Source organism: Impatiens glandulifera, chromosome 2 (genome assembly GCF_907164915.1).
Source record: "Impatiens glandulifera chromosome 2, dImpGla2.1, whole genome shotgun sequence".
NCBI lineage: Eukaryota > Viridiplantae > Streptophyta > Magnoliopsida > Ericales > Balsaminaceae > Impatiens > Impatiens glandulifera.
Genome location: NC_061863.1, coordinates 29,599,438 through 29,618,706, shown reverse-complemented (window position 1 = coordinate 29,618,706; position 19,269 = coordinate 29,599,438). Strand labels below are relative to the sequence as shown.

Below are 19,269 nucleotides of genomic sequence, written 5' to 3'. Positions count from 1 at the left end.
AAATCAAGAAAGTTACCTACCGCCTAAAATTACCATTTGATGCTCGAATTCATCATGTCTTTCATAAATGATATCTTAAGTAAGGTTACTCTCACTTCAATTGAAGATAACTATATCAAAAGGTTATGTATAAAATTAGATAAAAAAAAATTATCTACAAGTTATTAATTTAAAAGTTTACATATTCTTTAATCCATAAAAATATATATTTGCACAGCAATAAATTATTGGAAAAATTCACGAGGTTATTTATTAATATTTTGTATAATCACAAATTCCATAAATATTATTATAAAAGAATATATATTTATTAAAAATATAAAAAATATTATTCCTCTAAAACTGAAAATTAAATGTTAATAAATTATCCTGAATCAATATGCCAATTATTGGAAAATTTTATTTATTTAGAAGATATGATTCTTATAGATTTAGATTATTGAATTGGGTGGGTAAGAACAATTAGAGAATCATATTATCACATTATTGGAGATTTAGTTTTAGATTATAATAATTAAAAGTTAATTTTGAAAGATTAGTTTCAGTTGATGTACTGTCAATATAATTTAGTATAATAATTTTTTTTGAAAAAATAAATTCAAATCTCAATAAAACTATTTTAATAATAATTTGGGATGATTTTGTTAAAAAAATATTTTAAATCAATTTGTATATTATTTTTAATTAATTTAAACACCGATTTCTCTCAATTAAATTAAAATTTGATTATCTAAAATCTAAAAGTTGAAATTGTCAAGAAGTATTTTTATAAATACTTTTTAATATTTTATTAAAAGAAATTGACATGTTAACCGATGTTTAAATTTTTCGAATTCGAACTTATGTATGAAAATGAATTTTTAAGGATTACACTTTGGCTTTTGAAAAATTGGTTTTTATTAAGTTTAATTAACTAATTTCCATCCAACAAAGCCCATGACCGAAATTTTTTGGCAACGCGATTGAGGATTTCTCAGCTGCTGCGCGACCCATGTCCGTTTGCCCGCGCCCGTGCATGACCCTTAACCCTCGCCACTCATTTCCTAAGCCCGATTTGTTTTCTCTTTTATATTATTTTTACATTTCATTTAATATTTCTAAAATCCAAAAAAATTGAGAAAACTATTGAAAATAGAAACATTTTTTTTTACTTGCGCGTGTTTGGCTTATTATTATTATCTCGCTCTTTTATTTGTGTTCATAATTTTATTCTAAAACTCAAAAAAAAATATGAAGTTTGTACGCGTTTATTTCGTCTCCTCTGCCCCCACCCCCAACGTTCAAGATGTTTTCTAGTTCGCGGGTTTCCCTATGCACACTAGTAGGAAAAGTACTATTAAAGACGGTGAAAATCTTCGTTAAAAGGCATAATGCCGACGTTAATAATTATTAATGTCGGCAACCAAAACCTTCGTTCGTCGACGCTACAAAAGTCGACGTCAAAATATTTTAATCTTTAACAACGGATTTAGAAGGAGGAAGTCGTGGTTAATAATAATAAATATCAACGTCGGCGTTAGGAGGTCGCCGACGTTGATAATCATTAATATTAACCACGAATTTAAAAGGAGGAAGCCGTGGTTAATAGTGATGAATATCAACGTCGACGTTAGAAGGACGCCGACGTGGATAATAATCAATATCAACGTCGACGTCCTTCTAATGCCGATGTTGATATTCATTACTATTAATCACGACTTCCACCTTCTAAACCCGTGGTTAATAGTAATGAATATCAACGTTGGCTTCCTCCTAACACCGACATTGATAATTGTTACTCTTGAGTTTTTATGGTTCTCTTATTAACGTCGACATTCCTCAACGCCGACGTTAATAATCATTACTCTCGGGTGTTTGGTTATTTTTTGAATTTTACAAAACCTATTTCAAATGTTGTTTACGCAAAAAAATCATTCATAAATCAAATTCAATTCCAAATTCGACAAAAATATGAAATCGTAATACAAAAATCTCAAATCAAATCGTATGTGAATCTATTACTAATTGGAGGGAGGAGGGGAAATGCTAGATATATGCGCCTCTAAAGCCTCTTATTATGTGTGCACTTGCGCCTGTAGCACCTCATATCGTGCATTATGATCTTCTATAAATTGCACCTGCATAGCGGTCTGCTCTATCATCCTCTACTCTTATGCCTCCTGCTATTCTTCTTGATTTGTGCACATCTTCTCCATCTATTCTAGTAGAATAATGTTCTCCTCCATCAGAGATTGTTGTGACACACGTGAGTTGACACTAAAGGAATACATTCCCTTTTAATCGGGCATAAAGTGTGTAGGACGTATTCCCAATCCCATCCTGGTCACCCGCCCGTGTCCCTATCGTCACTAAGTAGACTCAAACACCTTGAGCGGCAACATATTAGAGTTTTCTTTGAGTCGCTCGCACATCACAGTCTACAATCATTTACAACATTAATGTTAGTAATTTTAAACTTAGACATGAAAACTAAAATAATAGAAAGGATAACAACTTACGACGGCCTGTTGAACTAGCGAAGAAGGCGCAAGAGTCGGATCATCGGTAGTAGCTCTCTTAGTGTGTGTTTGTAGGAAGAACATTGCTTTACTAGGGGGTGTCCCATTGCCCTCTCCTATACAAATAACATACATATATGATATGTTAGGTATTATGTAAATTTAATACTCTTACTAAAAATTACCATATCTCGCTCTTTCTACGAAAATTGTTTGATGTCGGTATGGTGGGGGTACATCAATATCGTTCCTTATAATGAAAAACACATATAATGAAATATAATTGACTATGTATTATACTTTAAATTCAAGTGTGAAGTAGTGATTGTCAAGCAAAGTATTCCAATCTTCGTAATAAAATTCTTGAGGAGAGTTTAGCTAGTCTGATTATGTCCTCATCATCAATATATGGGTCTATGTAAGTCTTTTGTTCACATATCTCCACATATCCCATGCCTTCTTTGCTTGTGGCATCGTCTTATCTCTATAGGCTTCAATGTGAATGTTGTTGAACTCTCGAAAATATCCTGAAAAATAACAACATATTTTAGGATTGTGAAAGTTTCAAATTATAAGATAACATGTTAAAAAATATAAAACTCACGGAGATAGACTGCCATATATGGTTCAATTGGAATTGAAACAGATCAAACTAATTTTTGAGACGATGTGGCACCAACTCGCCTTTCCGGACAACGCTACCTATATGGAGAGACCAATAGAGGGCGTTATCGCATATAGGCCTTCCATCTAAGTCCCTGAACTCCGACATCATCTTTTCTCTGGTTCTCAATCTCGCAAGAACCGTGTTTTTATTCTTCCTCCGTCCCCTCCTTGATGAAGACGCTGTTGCAAAATAACATTAAAACGAAATTTGTTAAAATTTATATAATGATTTAAATATCATGTATAAGTTATTATTAACTAACTTCAGTCTCGAGAACAGGATAATCCTCCCTCGGGTGCTAGACTCCTCGGGAATAGTGAAATCTGGATCATCCAGTCTCTCAATATCATTAAGCACTGATTCCATAAACTGTACAGGATTATCGGACTCTACATCATCTGTACGAGCTAGAGCTCGACCAATTGTCTCGATAGTGCTCGCTCTCAGATCTTGTCCAAATCTCTCGATAGTGCTCGTTTAGTACTGCCTGCGTTATGTTCCATTATATCTGCAAAAAAATAAAGTTGAAAAATTTTAAATAAGTAATCATCATATTTGACACACACAAATAAAAAATGTCTAGATGTTCGAATAACGAGGATTTATCTTTAAGATAATTTTCTATCCATGTCTAGATGTCATATCCGTAGCATAAAAACCTAGTGTTCTTGATTTGCCATTACAAACGAATCATGATTGTTGGGTCAAATTATTTTGACTAAGTGTTGAAATAGTTTGACTATTGGAATTTTGATAATGAAATGATTTTATATGCGTCTAATTGTTTTTAATGCAGGTGTATTGAAAACAAATTTCATTAGACTTGGTTCTAATGAGGTTTATTAGACCGATTTGGTATTAGATGCACGATATTAGACGTGCAGTCTAATAGACTCGTAATTAGACGTGTAGTCTAACACGTGGACTTAGACGTACAGTCTAATACAATCGTAATTAGACGTGTAGTCTAACTCGTGGAGTTAGACATGCATTCTAATAGACTTGGAATTAGACGTGCAGTCTAACTCTTGGAGTTAGACGTGCAGTCTAAGGGATTCGTAATTAGACGTGTAGTCTAACTCGTGGAGTTAGACGTGCAGTCTAACTCATGGAGTTAGACGTGTAGTCTAATGAATCCGTAATTAGACGTGCAGTCTAACTCATGGAGTTAGACGTGCAGTCTAATGAATTGTAAAAGTTAGACATGTAGTCTAACTCCTTCAGACTAGTCTGAAGTTGAAACCGTAATTAGACGTGCAGTCTAACTCATAGAGTTAGACGTACAGTCTAATAGAAAGAGAAAGTTAGACGTGCAGTCTAACTGGTGAAAGTTAGACGTGCAGTCTAACTGGTGAAAGTTAGACGTGCAGTCTAACTTCTTCAAATTAGTCTAAAGTGATTGTAATTAGACATAAGTCTAATTCCATTAGACCAGGTGGTCTAATGGATTTTGTTATTAGACGGGGACGTTTGATTTCATTAGACGAGGTCGTCTAATTAAAATACGTCTAATGCCTTGCTTAAGCATTTGCTTGAAGCTAGCACCCGCCTACCCACCTACTATGGCTATACGCTACTCCTGCTCCACTTTCTAGTGAAGATCAGTACAACAGCCCGATGCAATCAATCAACCAATGACACGTAAGCGAATATCCTTCCCACTACTTGTTTTGTAGGTAAATCTCTAAAGATTATTCGGCGCACTACCTGTTGTGTACGGCCACGATCCTTGTATTCAGAGTCTGATGTGTACAATGGAGGCGTTCCAATGGAAGAGTGCCACGTATCATTATGAAGATTCGACCGTTGGTACCTGTTCATATAAAAAGATTCTTAAGGACAACGAAAGAACTGCCAGAACTAAGAAATCGAACAAGTCGGAATTACAGAGAGAGAATTCAATCGATCATTTTGATATCCAGAAACTGTTAGTTGCTTTCTTGCTTTATTGTGTGTTAATCAAGAGAGAGTTGGAATCAAAGCATCCATTAGCTGAGTGATATTCTTCATCTTGTAAGTTGAACAGAGTGTGTTCTGTTCAATAGTGAGCTAAGTGTGTGCAAACTGTATTTGATTCAAAGCATATTATAGTGAATCCTTCTGGTGGTTGGAAGAAGACATGACGTAGGAGAGTTGGCTCCGAACATCCATAAACAAACTGATGTGTTGTTCATTTCTGTCATCTTCTCATTCTTCATCTTAAACTTCAAACCTATGTAAACATTTCGTACTTGATTCTGTTTCAAGTGTTTACAAGGGTTTGCGTAGAATAGAAAGTGAATCAAATCCCTAACAAGATTTCTTTCAAACCGTTTTTCGTAAGCCTTCATCAATCGCCAAACCCCCCGTCTCTATTGATTAAGACGGTCATATCAATTGGTATCAGAGCAAGGTTTCTATTCTCAAGCCTTTCCTGAAAAATGACAACCATAACCTAAGATGCCAGTGCAACCGCCATTCCAACCTTCTCTCGAGAAAACTACATCGTATGGAAGAAGAGAGTTCGTGCTCATCTCTTTTCTCTTCCTTACGATATGTAGAGTGTCATCACAGAGGGTCCTATCAAGATCGATAAGGAGAAAGTTGACTGGACCAGTGAAGAAAAGAGGTAGAACAACATCAACAACATGGCTCTTGATGTTCTGTATAGATCTCTCGATGACAGCATGTTCAACTACATTATCGAATGCGATATTGTTAAAGAGGTCTGGGACTAACTCACCCAACTGTGTGAGGGAAATGAACAAACCAAGGAAAACAAGATTATGGTTGCTACTCAACAGTTTGACAGTTTCAAGATGCGTCCTGGTGAAACAATGAACGAGTTCGACACCAGATTCAGCAAAATTGTCTCCTCCTTATCCATCCTAGGCAAGACCTATAGCAACAGGGAGCTTGCTATTAAGGTCATGCGTGCTCTTCCAAGGGAATGAGACATAAATACGATGGCTATGAGGGAATATAAAGATCTCAACAAGATCTCTCTCTTCGATATGTTTGCTGATCTCAAGGCCTATGAGTTCGAGCTGAACTGTAGGATTGAAGAAGATCAATCTACATCCATTATCATTGCCAAAGCCCTGGTGACTGCTGAAGAGCCACCTGTAGCTACTGATGTGAAGATGGCGGCACAACAACTGAGCAGCGACGCCATTTCTCTCTTCGTGAAGAAGTTTGGAGACTTCATGAAGAAGATAAACCATTATCCAGTGATATTGATGACGAAAAGTGGCTTACTTCATGGCAAGAGAAGATGAAGAACAGACTCAGGAAACTGAGGTATTTGACTTCTCTTCTGAAAGATTTTCAAGGGAACAACTGGTAGTTGCACTAAATGACATGGTCATTGTGTACAGAAAGCTAGCAGAATCCCTAAATGAAACTAAATCTTCACCTGACGTATCTCAACCAGTTTTACCTCAAACTCTTGAATCAAATGTTTTTGAAAAGAATGTTATAGAGATCTCATCTGAGAATGAGATGCTCAAAGAACATATTCAAACTATTTCAGATGAAAACAAGAGGTTAAAATATGTTGTCAGTGCATGGACAAGGTCTAGAGAAGCCGTCAAATATCATATCAGCATGTTAAGACCTGCTAAATCTAGATCCGGTCTAGGATTTGATGGCAATGACCCTAACCTGTCCTGCAAAAAGTAAAACTCATCAAAGGACAAGCTTAATCCAATAAGTTTTGTTAAAGGTGGTATGACTAATAGTGAATCTGATCCCATTCGTGAAGAAATAGCTTTTAAGAATGAAATTATTTATGTTCCGCCAACTGTTAGCTGGATGAAGAATAAATTAGAAGCAGCTAGCAAGTATGGTAATCTAAAACCTGACTCAAAGTCAAGGAGTTTTAAAAGAAAGTCTTCTTCAAAAGCTAAGGGATTAGTGGCTAGCAGAAAGTCGTCTGCTAAGTCAAAATCATACGCATTAATCACAACGCAAAATGGGAAATCCATTAGAATATGTCAAATATGGATTCCTAAGGGACTAATTAATCTAGGACCCAATTGAATATGGGTACCAAGTTTGTTATGTAGGTGATGCAGGAGGATTGCAGGAAGGAAGCATGGAGAATACTCTCTTGAGTATACAGTTCAGAAGATCAACAATGGTTGCTGCCATTTCAGAAGAATAAATGTTTTTCTATGTTTTTGTATTAAAATATTTTTGGTCCGAAGGATCTCAAAACATTTGGTTATTCATTTTTGTAATTGTACAAAATGAGAAGAAAAATTACTTGGAAAGTAACGATACTCTCAAGACGAATGACCTTAATCGGTCTATTAGACAAGGGTGTCTAAAGGAAATGGTCTGTACTTAGACGTATTTTTGCTCACAATCTATACATCTAAGCCTATATGTCGTGGTTTAAAACCAATGCAGTTAGACATACACGTCTAATAGACGTTGGACGTTTTTACGTCATGAGCAAGAGGATGCTCACGTCTAACTAGACACACGTCTAACACGTGGTGTTTATGCATAATTAGACGTACACGTCTAATAGACATTAAACGTATTCTTTACAACATGTAATTAGACGTATGCGTCTAATATACCCACACGTCTAATAGATGTTTAGTTTTATAGATTTGTGCAGTAAGAAAAACGTTTAACTACGTGCCTTTTAAACTGATCAAGGATAGTTGTCCACGTGAGGAGATATCTGATTTTCCCGCTCAAACATTAAAATAGTCATCTCATAATAACATGAAGACACGTGTCTCTCAAGTTAAAAGAGAATGACTAATATACCCTCATTTTTAATGATGACTCTTTGGAAAGGACGTCTAATTTTAAATGATGGGCCATACCCCTAGGAAAAATGACGGTTATCTTGTATAACTTCTCTTGGTCTATATAAGGACATTTTTGTATTAGATTGAAAGCTTTTTATCTATCAAGATTTCGAAAAACCCTAGATTTCATTGCCTTTCTCTCTCAAAAATTCATGTTTATCTTGTGTCTGTTCATATTCTACTAAAAATGGTGATCACGAGAATCACGCTGGGTCACTGTACGTTGCAGGTGGATTTTCCGTCGGTCTACACTTTCGATAAGCCGGAAGTAGTAGATATGTTCAGAACCCTCGAGTATTCCGGTCTCGGAAAATATCTTGGCGGTCCTTTCATCTTTTACGAGAAGGAAGTTCGAGAGTTCTTCCAAACTGCAATAATGGTGGACGATTTCATCGTAGCGACTATAAACGGGATGGAAATATCTTTCGACGAAGCCATGTACGCGGAGTTCTTCGAACTTCGGTCAGAGGGTCATACTTTCACCGGAAGTAAGGGAAGAGATGAAGAAGGTTTTATTTGCAATGGCTCGGCGATTCATCTGAATGGAAGTAAGAAAGTCCTTAAACCACAATTTATTTTGCTAAATGATGTGATGGCAAAACCGCTTCAGGGGAAGGCTGATTCATTCAACCTCTATAGTCAAGATCGATTTGACTATATGTGTGCCATTTCAAAGGGAATCCAGGTAAACTGGGCTTTAACATTATTTCAGAATCTCTGTTTCTCCATCAACTAGGAGAACAAGGAAAGTATAACTTTCGCTGCACAACTAAGTCGTTTGTTTAGCATTTAGGGCTTCCGATGGGTGAACCTCAACCGATCAACTCAAACAGGGTGTATAATGTGTTCACAGTCGCCAAAACCCTAGTCAGAATGAAAAACCTAAAAGAATCGCCTTCTGGTGCTTCTAGTCAATAGACAGGTGGAAAATCGATTACCCGATCTAAACAACCAGCCGCTTCCATCCTGTAGACTGGAGCAAAGAGATCCAAAACAGTCAACGAATCAGAGGCTAGTTCGACTAGCCTAAGGAGCTCTTTAAAGAAGGATTCTGAAAGATTCGATTCCAGAGTTAGGCAATGTCCAATTGAACTTGCCACCATTCCCATGTCTCCGACTGCCAATCAGTTGAGGAGATCCTCAAGGTCATCTGTCTCATAAGAAGACAAGTCTAAGGCGCCCCGTGCGTCTAAATCGATGAAGGAGTCATCAATGGTAACCTCTTCTAAATCTCTGGCCGATGTGCCCAAGTTTGATGTTCATGTGATGGAACAAGATAAATTTGTTTTTATTCCTGAAAAGGAATCTGCTGCAGGGCTTGCTGTTGAGTCAGCTGGTCCAAAAATTGAGAATATTGACAGGACTAAGTCTCTTGTTTAACAACCTGATCAAGTAGCCATTGGTGCTACAGAGTTTGTTCAACTAGAACAAGGTACAGTCCTTACCCTTATTGTTGGTGATGATGCTGAAAAGGAGTCCTCTGTTTCTGTCAGAGAGCCTCCCTCCACTAACCCCATTTCGAAAGATTCAATAGTAACCGGGAAGGTCACTCGAGGAGAGAATCCTCCTGGACTCCTCAAGAAACCACCATCTGCTTATGAATTGATGCATTCCACAAGACAGTCCTGTGGAATTGTGTTTGGTGAGCCGAGACCCTCTCCAAAAACTGTTGAGGTTGTTAGAAAAGGGAAAAATGTTATAATTGAAGAAAGTGAAGATGTTTCTGAAGCAACATGCATTGTTGACCTCATGATGAATCAAGTCAAAGCCATAGCTGTTGAGAAGATGAAAATTTTTGACTCATGGATCCAGAACAGGTTTTCTATCCAGTATGATAAGGTCATCACGGGTTTAGGAATAATTACTCACTGGCGTAAACTTGTAGCAAATGAAAAGAAGGTTCTCAAATGGGCTAAAACTCTGGAGGTGTCTGAAGTTCTGAAAAGAAAAGACCTTATCAAAGCATGTTTGAGAGGAAGACCTATATTCTCCATCTTTGAAGCCAGAAAAGCCAATTTCAATCCAATTGAGAAAGGCTGAAGTGGAAGTGAAAGTCTTAAAGAGATTAGACGAGATAATGGCTGACTATCTTTCTGTAGTCACTCGATATGTTGATGGAGCTAACTGCTCAGGAGTTAGCTATTTTGGTATTTTCTCCGATGAAGATGAACCAATGAATGTCTCTATTGATAATGCTGATACAGATGAGCAAGTTGTTGCTCGTCTGATAGAGTTTGGAAATCTTTCTGCAGAAGAAAGACGTTTACTGGCTCAACCCGTTGTCGAGCAAAATAAGGAACCCGTTCAAGAGAATCCATCCTTAGAATAAGAAGAAGAGATTATTCAAGAGCCAGAACAAGCTCTTGTAAATCAAGAAGAAGTTGTTGTTGAAGAGCTGGTTCAAGCTCTTGTAACTCAAGATAATGAAATTGTTGTGGAGACTGTTCAAACTCCAAATGAAAAAGAGGTTGTGATATCCCCTGTTGTAAGAACAGAGGAAGCTCAAGAAAAGGAGGTTGAAGTTAGTCAGCCAGGAAGTATCAGATATGAGGGGGAACCTTCAAATGACAAAGATGAAGAAGAGAGTTCCTCGTCTGAGGGGGAACATGATCAAAATGCTAGAACTATCAAGCCTCTACCATTTCCGATATTATTGCTGGTAATGTTCATGAGAATATTCTTCATCCTCTCCACGGCAAGGGTAATCTGTATGAAAGATTTTAGAGAGCATAAGAGGAGTCAGAAGAAGAGCGGAATAAAACTGGAAATGAGTCTGAGAAGAATGAAGTGGAGCAATCCCTGTAGATTCACACCAAAGTTAATCCTATTCAGAGCATGGCAGCAGACTCACAAGATGATTCGTCTAATGAAGGATCCTCTGCTGATGGTACCAACCTTCTGAAGACTATGACTTCTCTGCTTTCTTCTATTCAGAAGAATATGGTATCTATAGGATCAAATATTTTAACAATCTTGAAGACCCAGAAAGAAGACAGAAAAGTACTTACTGATTTTGTCAAAGTTCTTAATAAGTTGGATAACACTCTGAAGAAAAATACGTATGAGACTCATGTCTCAAATTCAAATTTCTCCAAATTTGAAAAGTAGCTCTTTAGTCGTCAATCGGAAATGATGAGTCTTGAAAGACAAATCAATCATGATAATCATCGTGAGTTCATGGAATCAATGGAATTATACAAGAATCAACTAGTTGAAATTCAAGGAAGCATGAGAAGAACAGATGCTGAAAGAATGGAGTATACTTACTCCATTGCAAATAAATTTCAAGAGAAAGAGAATGCGAAAGCTAATGCTGAAAGACAATAGTCTCGTATCACCCAAGGTGAGCCAAGTAGAAGAGGTGACGGTGTAACAACCGGCACCATATCTAAGCGAGCACCAACCAACGATGAAAATCCAAGGCCAACCAAAAGAGGTGGAGGTAGAAGCGGTAGTGATCGCGGAGGCCGAAGCAGTAGTGATGGTCGTGGTGGGCAATCTGGTAGTGATCGCGGAGGTCGTACCAATGGCGGTGATCGTGGTGGGAGATCCAGTGGAAGCGGTAGGGGTGTACGTGCTCTTCCTCCTTATCGCAATCTGTTAACCGATCAAGATATGACGAATGAAGGGATGAGCTATGAAGGAACTCGTTTCCCTATCGATCCTCGAGTGAAAAGTGAAGAACAATAATCTCCTTTCTCCTACTATATTAAGTTTCTAAATTATATTTCTTTGACTATGTTTTTGGAATATTGGTTTTTGAAAGTGGTTATGTGTGATGGATGAACAAGTTTTACCCTACATTTATATGATGAATGCTTAATTTGTTATCTATGCAAAGTTTCAATCTCATCATCAAAAAGGGGGAAATTGTTGGGTCAAATTATTTTGACTAAGTGTTGAAATAGTTTGACTATTGGAATTTTGATGATGAAATGATTTTATATGCGTCTAATTGTTTTTAATGCAGGTGTATTGAAAACAAATTTCATTAGACTTGGTTCTAATAAGGTTCATTAGACCGATTTGGTATTAGATGCACGATATTAGACGTGCAGTCTAACTCGTGGAGTTAGACGTGCAGTCTAATAGACTCGTAATTAGACGTGCAGTCTAACTCGTGGAGTTAGACGTGCAGTCTAATAGACTCGTAATTAGACGTGCAGTCTAACTCGTGGAGTTAGACGTGCAGTCTAATAGACTTGGAGTTATACGTCTAGTCTAAGGGATTCGTAATTAGACGTGCAGTCTAACTCGTGGAGTTAGACGTGCAGTCAAATGAATCCATAATTAGACGTGCAGTCTAACTCATGGAGTTAGACGTGCAGTCTAATGAATCTGTAATTAGACGTGTAGTCTAACTCATGGAGTTAGATGTGCAGTCTAATGAATTGTGAAAGTTAGACGTGTAGTCTAACTCCTTCAGACTAGTCTAAAGTTGAAACCGTAATTAAACGTGCAGTCTAACTCATGGAGTTAGACGTGCAGTCTAATAGAAAGAGAAAGTTAGACGTGCAGTCTAACTGGTGAAAGTTAGATGTGTAGTCTAACTCCTTCAGATTAGTCTGAAGTGATTGCAATTAGACGTAAGTCTAATCCCATTAGACCAGGTGGTCTAATGGATTATGTTAATAGACGGGGACGTTTAATTTCATTAGACGAGGTCGTCTAATTGAAATACGTCTAATGCCTTGCTTAAGCAGTTGCTTGAAGCTAGAACCTACCTACCCACGTGTTATAGCTGTACGCTACTCCTGCTCCACTTTCTAGTGAAGATCAGTAGGACAGCCCGATGCAACCAATCAACCAATGACACGTAAGCGAATATCCTTCCCACTACTTGTTTTGTAGGTAAATCTCTGAAGAATATTCGGCGCACTACCTGTTGTGTACGGCCACGATCCTTGTATTCAGAGTCTGTTGTGTACAATGGAGGCGTTCCAATGGAAGAGTGCCACGTCTTATTATGAAGATTCGACCGTTGGTACTTATTCATATAAAAAGATTCTTAAGGACAATGGAAAAACTGCCAGAACTAAGAAAGTGAACAAGACGGAATTATAGAGAGAGAATTCAATCGATCATTTTGATATCCAGAAACTGTTAGCTGCTTTCTTGCTTTATTGTGTGTTAATCAAGAGAGAGTTAGAATTAAAGCATCCTTTAGCTGAGTGATATTCTTCATCTTGTAAGTTGAACAGAGTGTGTTCTGTTCATTAGTTAGCTAAGTGTGTGCAAACTGTATTTGATTCATAGCATATTATAGTGAATTCTTCCGGTGGTTGGAAGAAGGGGTGACGTAGGAGAGTTTGCTCCGAACATCCATAAACAAATTGATGTGTTGTTCATTTCTGTCATCTTCTCATTCTTCATCTTAAACTTCAAACCTAAGTAAACATTTCCGCACTTGATTCTGTTTCAAGTGTTTACTAGGGTTTGCGTAGAATAGAAAATGAATCAAATCCCTAACAAGATTTCTTTCAAACCGTTTTTCATTAGCCTTCATCAATCGCCAGACCCCCGTCTCTATTGATTAAGCCGATCCTATCAATGACTTTGAGTTCCCAATATCCTATTCACATTAACACTTACAAACCCATATTTATCCACTTTTATACCGCAGTCTTTGGAATATACATCAAACCATCTAAACTTGAAAATAATTACTCGGTTACCACCAAAATACTAAACTTCTATGATATATTTCAGTACTCCGTAGTAATTTATCGTTCGGCCCCATTGTTGCCAAGTACATAGATACCACTATTTTGCATGTTAACCCTTCGTCATGCTTCTCGGTGTTGAACTTATACCCGTTTATTTTACAGGATTTATACTTCTTAATATAAATTGTTGGGCTACTCACAAGAATCTTCAAACTCAAAGTTCGATCTAATTCATCATTCAATTACTCCACTTTTGTCTTGAAAAAACTTATGTAAAGTTTATCGCGTTCAAGTCTAGAAAGATTGATTCGCCTTGTATCGTTCAACTCTTTCCTGAATTCGTTACATATAATGAAATTTAATTGTAATTAGTTAATTACAAAATTCACACTTAGTCATTAATTTGCATCTGCCGGAAAATCGTTAATAGTCCACAACATAGCTGCCCAAATATTGAAATATTCTTTACGGTTCACGTCGTAAGTCTTAACATTGGTATTCCACAACTCTTGTAACTCTTCAATCAATGGTTAGAGAAACAAGTCAATCGAATCCCTAGGTCTTTTTGGTCCGGGGATTAACATGGAAAGAATGAAGTTATTTTTATCCATACAAATTGTAGGAGAGACGTTGTAAAGGATAATAACAATAGGCTAAATGCTATAAAAAGTCTTTCCATTTGCAAAAGGTTGGAACCTGTCACTTGCGAGAAAAAGTCTTACAATTTGAGGCTCAGAGGAGAAATCTCTGAACTTTTCATCGAAGGACATTGGATTCCTTAAGGCTTCATCTTTAATATTAATATTATCTTTATGCCAAGCCATTTGAGGAGCAGTTTTGGAGCACATGCACAACCTTTGCAATCTCGGTGCAAATGGGAAATATCATAAAATTTTAATTCGAATGAATTTCTCATTCACCTTTTTCCGAAATGTACCACTTGATTGGTTGATCTTCCATCTAGACACACCACAAACATTACACTCTTCCAAATTTTTATATTCTTTACAGAATACAATACAATCATTATTACAAGCATCAATTTTGTCATATGTTAAACCGATGTCTGTAATAAATTTCTTGCACTCATAGTATGAATTAGGCAACTCAGAATTAGTATGTAATATTTTATCTTTGAGCAATTTTAATATTAAATCGAATGACGTGTTGGTTCATTGATTAATATTTTTTATGTGGAGTAATTTCAGTATGGTGGAGGCTTTTGAAATTTGGGTTTCTTCGTACAATGGAAGTTTTGAATCATTCAACAACATGTAGAATGACTTAGCATCGTCAATAGGACGTTCATTATTTGAGGTTTCAGCGGTTGAATACAAATCATTTATGATGTCTTCCATAAATTAATCATTTCTTAAAAATTTCTTCGTTCATTTCATCATTAACGTCATTATCTTCTACTCTATCCTGATTTTCATCTCCAAGTTCATCTAATTCATCATCCTCATCATCATCGCAGACCATTACATTTGAACATCTTCTTTCTCCATAACAGTACCAAAAAATTGTAATTTTGAAGGATTCCAAACACAATTAGATGATCCCTCACCATTGTTCTATTCTCATAAGTTCGGTTTGCACATTTTACACACGGACAAACAATTGAAGTTTTGTTAGTAGACTTAATTGCGAAGTCTATGAATATTTCAACCCCTTCAATATATTTTGGATCATATCGGCGTATATTTATCCAATGTTTATCAAAAATTTCTATTTTAACTAGAAATGAACAACCAATTATAACGAAATTAACATCTACTTAAGTCATTTATCTAAACATGCAAACTTAATAATCCAAATAAGTTATTTCTCTAAACTTGCAACCATAACAATCCAAATAAGTCATTTCTCTAAACATGGAACCCTAACAATCCAAATAAGTCATTTCTTTAAACATGCAACCCTAATCACAACCAAATAAGTCAATTTTTTAAACATGCAACCCTAATCACAACCAAAATTTTAAAACATACCAAATGGAGAATGAAAACGAAGAGTAAATGTCGAATACTTAGTTGATTCCGACCGGTAAAACTGAAAGAAAAAAAACCACAATCAATCAGTAAATATAGATCAAAACAACCTAAATAAACTAATATCTAACAACTTAAATCAAACAAAATCAAAAAACCTAAATATATAAATAAATCAAACATATTTAACTTATAAAATCTAATTAAACAACCTAAATATATCAATAAATCAAACATATCTAATTTATCAAACCTAATCAAACAAAATCTATCAATAAATCAAACATATCTAACTTATCAAACTTAAATTAAACCCAAATCAAACATATATCAAAACTACAATTACATCATAAAAAATCAAAATGAATCAACTTAAATCAAACAAAATAAAAAACAAACCTAACACAAACTCAAATCAAACCTAAAACAAACCTATATCAAAAGTAAAACAAAACAAAACTCGCAAACAAATGGCGGCGACGGCAAACTGACGAACGACAGCGACAAGCTGAAGAATGGCGATAAGTGAGCGAGAGCGGGAGTGAGGAAGAATCGCGAGAGAAGCGGCGAGAAAGAAAGAAGGAAGAAGAGAAAAGAAAAGGAGTTATAGTTTTATTTAAATATAATTAGCGTTGGCGTTATCATGTACCGACGTTATTATTCATTTACTGATTATTAACCATGACGTTTGGGTAAAACCGTGGTTAATAAATAAACACATTAACCACGGCTTTACCTATGCCGACATTAATATGTATTAACCAAGAAAACGTTTCGTTTTCCAGTAGGTTCACGTTATTAACAACGAGGTTAGAGTAAAACAGTGGTTAATAAATAAACACATTAACTACAGCTTTACCTAACGTCGTGGTTAATATGTATTAACCAAGAAAATGTTTCGTTTTCTAGTAGGTTCAAATTATTAACTATGTTTTGTTTCGTTTGATTAAGGAAATATTTTTATCATATAAAGTCTATTGAGAATTTAATGAAAATTTAATTCATTCTAACTATAGAAATTTGATAAATATTGAAAAAAAATTGACATCATATAATTTTTATTATTTGTAAATGGTTACAAATTATGAATCAACAAAAAAAATCATTGAATCCTACACCATATCATATTATTAATTATCTTGTTAATTATGTGTTTTACAAAAAAAAATTCAATCTCCAAACGTGTAATACCACATTCTTCAACACCATTCTTTAAAATCAAATATATAATCAAAGTAATTAAACCATATTGATATATATTGAAAATCTTGAATAGACAATCAGGCTCATCTAAGATATCTTCATCTTTAATTTTTTTTTTTTAAACAACTAAAGAAGGAGACATCTCATATAAGATTGATGATCATTGAGAAAATTCCTTAAAGAGATGTGGTTTCATCAATAAACAATCAGACTCTTCTTTGAAATATCCATCTTTATTTTAATCATTCTAACTAATTAATGATGATAGAAATTTTGAAGAAGATATTGATGATTATTGAGAAAATTCAGTAAGGAACGTGCTAAGTGACTAGGAATTTGTTTCTCGTTGTGATCTTTAACCAATTAACTTCTAACCAATATGCAATCGGATTCTTCTTAGATATCTTAAATTTTCTTATAAAAAATTGAAGCATATGTGAAATGAACCCGGATTACAAATAGAAAATGAGACTCTTCTTGGAAATCTCCATCTTTAATTAATCATTATAACTAATGAACGATGATAGAAATTTTGATGAAGAGATCGATGATCATTGAGAAAATTTTGTAAGGAACATGCTAAGTGACTAAAGGAAATGGTTTCTCCTTGTGATCTTCAATCAATGAGTACTTTTGCTTGTACACTTAGTATTAGACGTTCTATTTCATGCTAACATTAAATGTTGTTTATTGGGAACTGTCTTTTGAAATTCTTGACGGTAGGAGTAATCATTAGTTTTCTTCTTCATGATTAAAACCCCGATATTAATAGGTCCATTCACTCTAAAAGATAGAAGATCCTTGAAATCCCTCTTTCTCTCTTTAGAATTCGAATCCTTTGAATCTCTCAAACCCTTGCTCATCAAATCAAAATGCTGCCTTTCCGACCAAAATCGATTCAAGTGGACTTTCAATCCGTATCCACTCTTGAATCTCCGGGCATGCAAAGGATGTTCGAATCGCTAAAAGCTTCTGGGCTGAGAAGATTCCTCACCCCTCATGAAACTTATCATGAACAACTTGTCAACGAATTCTTCCAAACCGCTAGCTTCTATCAAGATAATGTTATTGCCGGTGCAGTAATGGGCCAGATGGTATGGATCACAGAAGAATCTTTTGGTGAGTTCTTTCATCTCCCAACAAAAGGTATTGATGATTTCTCAACCACTCATCCTAACTTAATGATTACGATGATAAAAGTCTTTTCCGATTCCCCTGAAGTAGATATTCATGGAAAGAAAAACCTTCTGAATGTTGAATATGCTCTTTTAAGTGATATCATTTCGAAATCCCTTCTGTCTAAAGAAACCTCCTACAAGTATTGTACAAAGGTCTTTCAGATCATGGTGGCTATCACCAGGGGTGTTTCGGTGAACTGGACAAGCTTCCTCTTCGGGAATCTTGTCAGAATGGTTGTCGCTAGAAAGAAGATCATCGGCTTTGACGGTCCTCTCATTTCTTTTCTCTGTCATCGTCTGAACGAACCTGGTAAGAGTTTTCCCCTCCCTTCTAAGATCCTGAACTACCAAAAAGTGGTAGATTACATTCAAAGGGTGGAAACGCTCAAGTCTAAGAAACGAAAAAGTGAAGACTCCAACTCCCCTCTAACTGCAGTCTTAGAGACATCTTAGGTTGAAGTTTATCCTGTCCAGAAGTCATGACCAGGAAGAAGAAGAAGAAACCTAATGATTAAATGTCTTTTTGTAGTTATTTTGAATTTTTTCATAATGTTTTTGGTAAACTTATCATGGCTACATTGAACAACGTTTTGAGTGTTTCTTCTGAAAACACTCATATGTGATTAACATGGATGTTTTTGAATGATTACTTGCATGTTGTCTGTTTGTTTATTTATTGGATGAATGCATGTCTTGTTATATGTATGTAGGTTTGCAATTTCTTTATCAAAAAGGGGGAAATTGTTGGGTCAAATTATTTTGACTAAGTGTTGAAATAATTTACCCACTGATATTTTGATGATGAAATAATTTATGAGTTTTGATACAGGTGTATTAAGACAACATGTTATTAGACTTGGATCTAATGAGGGTCATTAGACCAATTTTGATCTTCATTCGCATAAAATTAGACGCAAGTCTAATAGAATTAGACGCACAGTCTAACTCAACGGAGTTAGACGTGCAGTCTAATAGACGTGTGAATTAGACGTGAGTCTAATGGAATTAGACGTGAGTCTAATAGAATTAGACGTACAGTCTAACTCATCGGAGTTAGACGTGTAAGTCTAATAGATGTGTAAAGAATTAGACGAATAGTCTAATGAATACACTGAATTAGACGTAAATCTAATGGAATTAGACGTGAGTCTAATAGAATTAGACGTACAGTCTAACTCATCGGAGTTAGACGTGTAAGTCTAATAGATGTGTAAAGAATTAGACGGATAGTCTAATGAATACATGGAATTAGACGTGA

The 19,269-nt window shown here is 35.7% G+C and overlaps 1 protein-coding gene across 1 annotated transcript; it reads left to right on the top strand.

Annotated features, from left to right (window-relative positions):
• The first annotated feature begins 10,050 nt into the window (after positions 1-10,050).
• On the top strand, positions 10,051-11,663 carry LOC124924559 (keratin, type I cytoskeletal 9-like). The gene is made up of 4 exons (XM_047464579.1): positions 10,051-10,234; positions 10,328-10,674; positions 10,779-10,860; positions 11,317-11,663. Exons 1-4 carry the CDS (start codon positions 10,051-10,053, stop codon positions 11,661-11,663), a joined length of 960 nt encoding a protein of 319 aa, XP_047320535.1.
• The last annotated feature ends 7,606 nt before the right edge of the window (positions 11,664-19,269 follow it).

What these genes read in the sequence shown, in the direction of transcription:
- LOC124924559 (XM_047464579.1), top strand. Translation starts at nt 10,051, where the DNA reads ATGGCTGACTATCTTTCTGTAGTCACTCGATATGTTGATGGAGCTAAC. An exon ending in TCTTTCTGCAGAAGAAAGAC is followed by an intron (nt 10,235 to 10,327) that starts GTTTACTGGCTC and finishes TTCAAGAGCCAG; the next exon opens with AACAAGCTCTTGTAAATCAA. An exon ending in TGAAGGATCCTCTGCTGATG is followed by an intron (nt 10,861 to 11,316) that starts GTACCAACCTTC and finishes GTATCACCCAAG; the next exon opens with GTGAGCCAAGTAGAAGAGGT.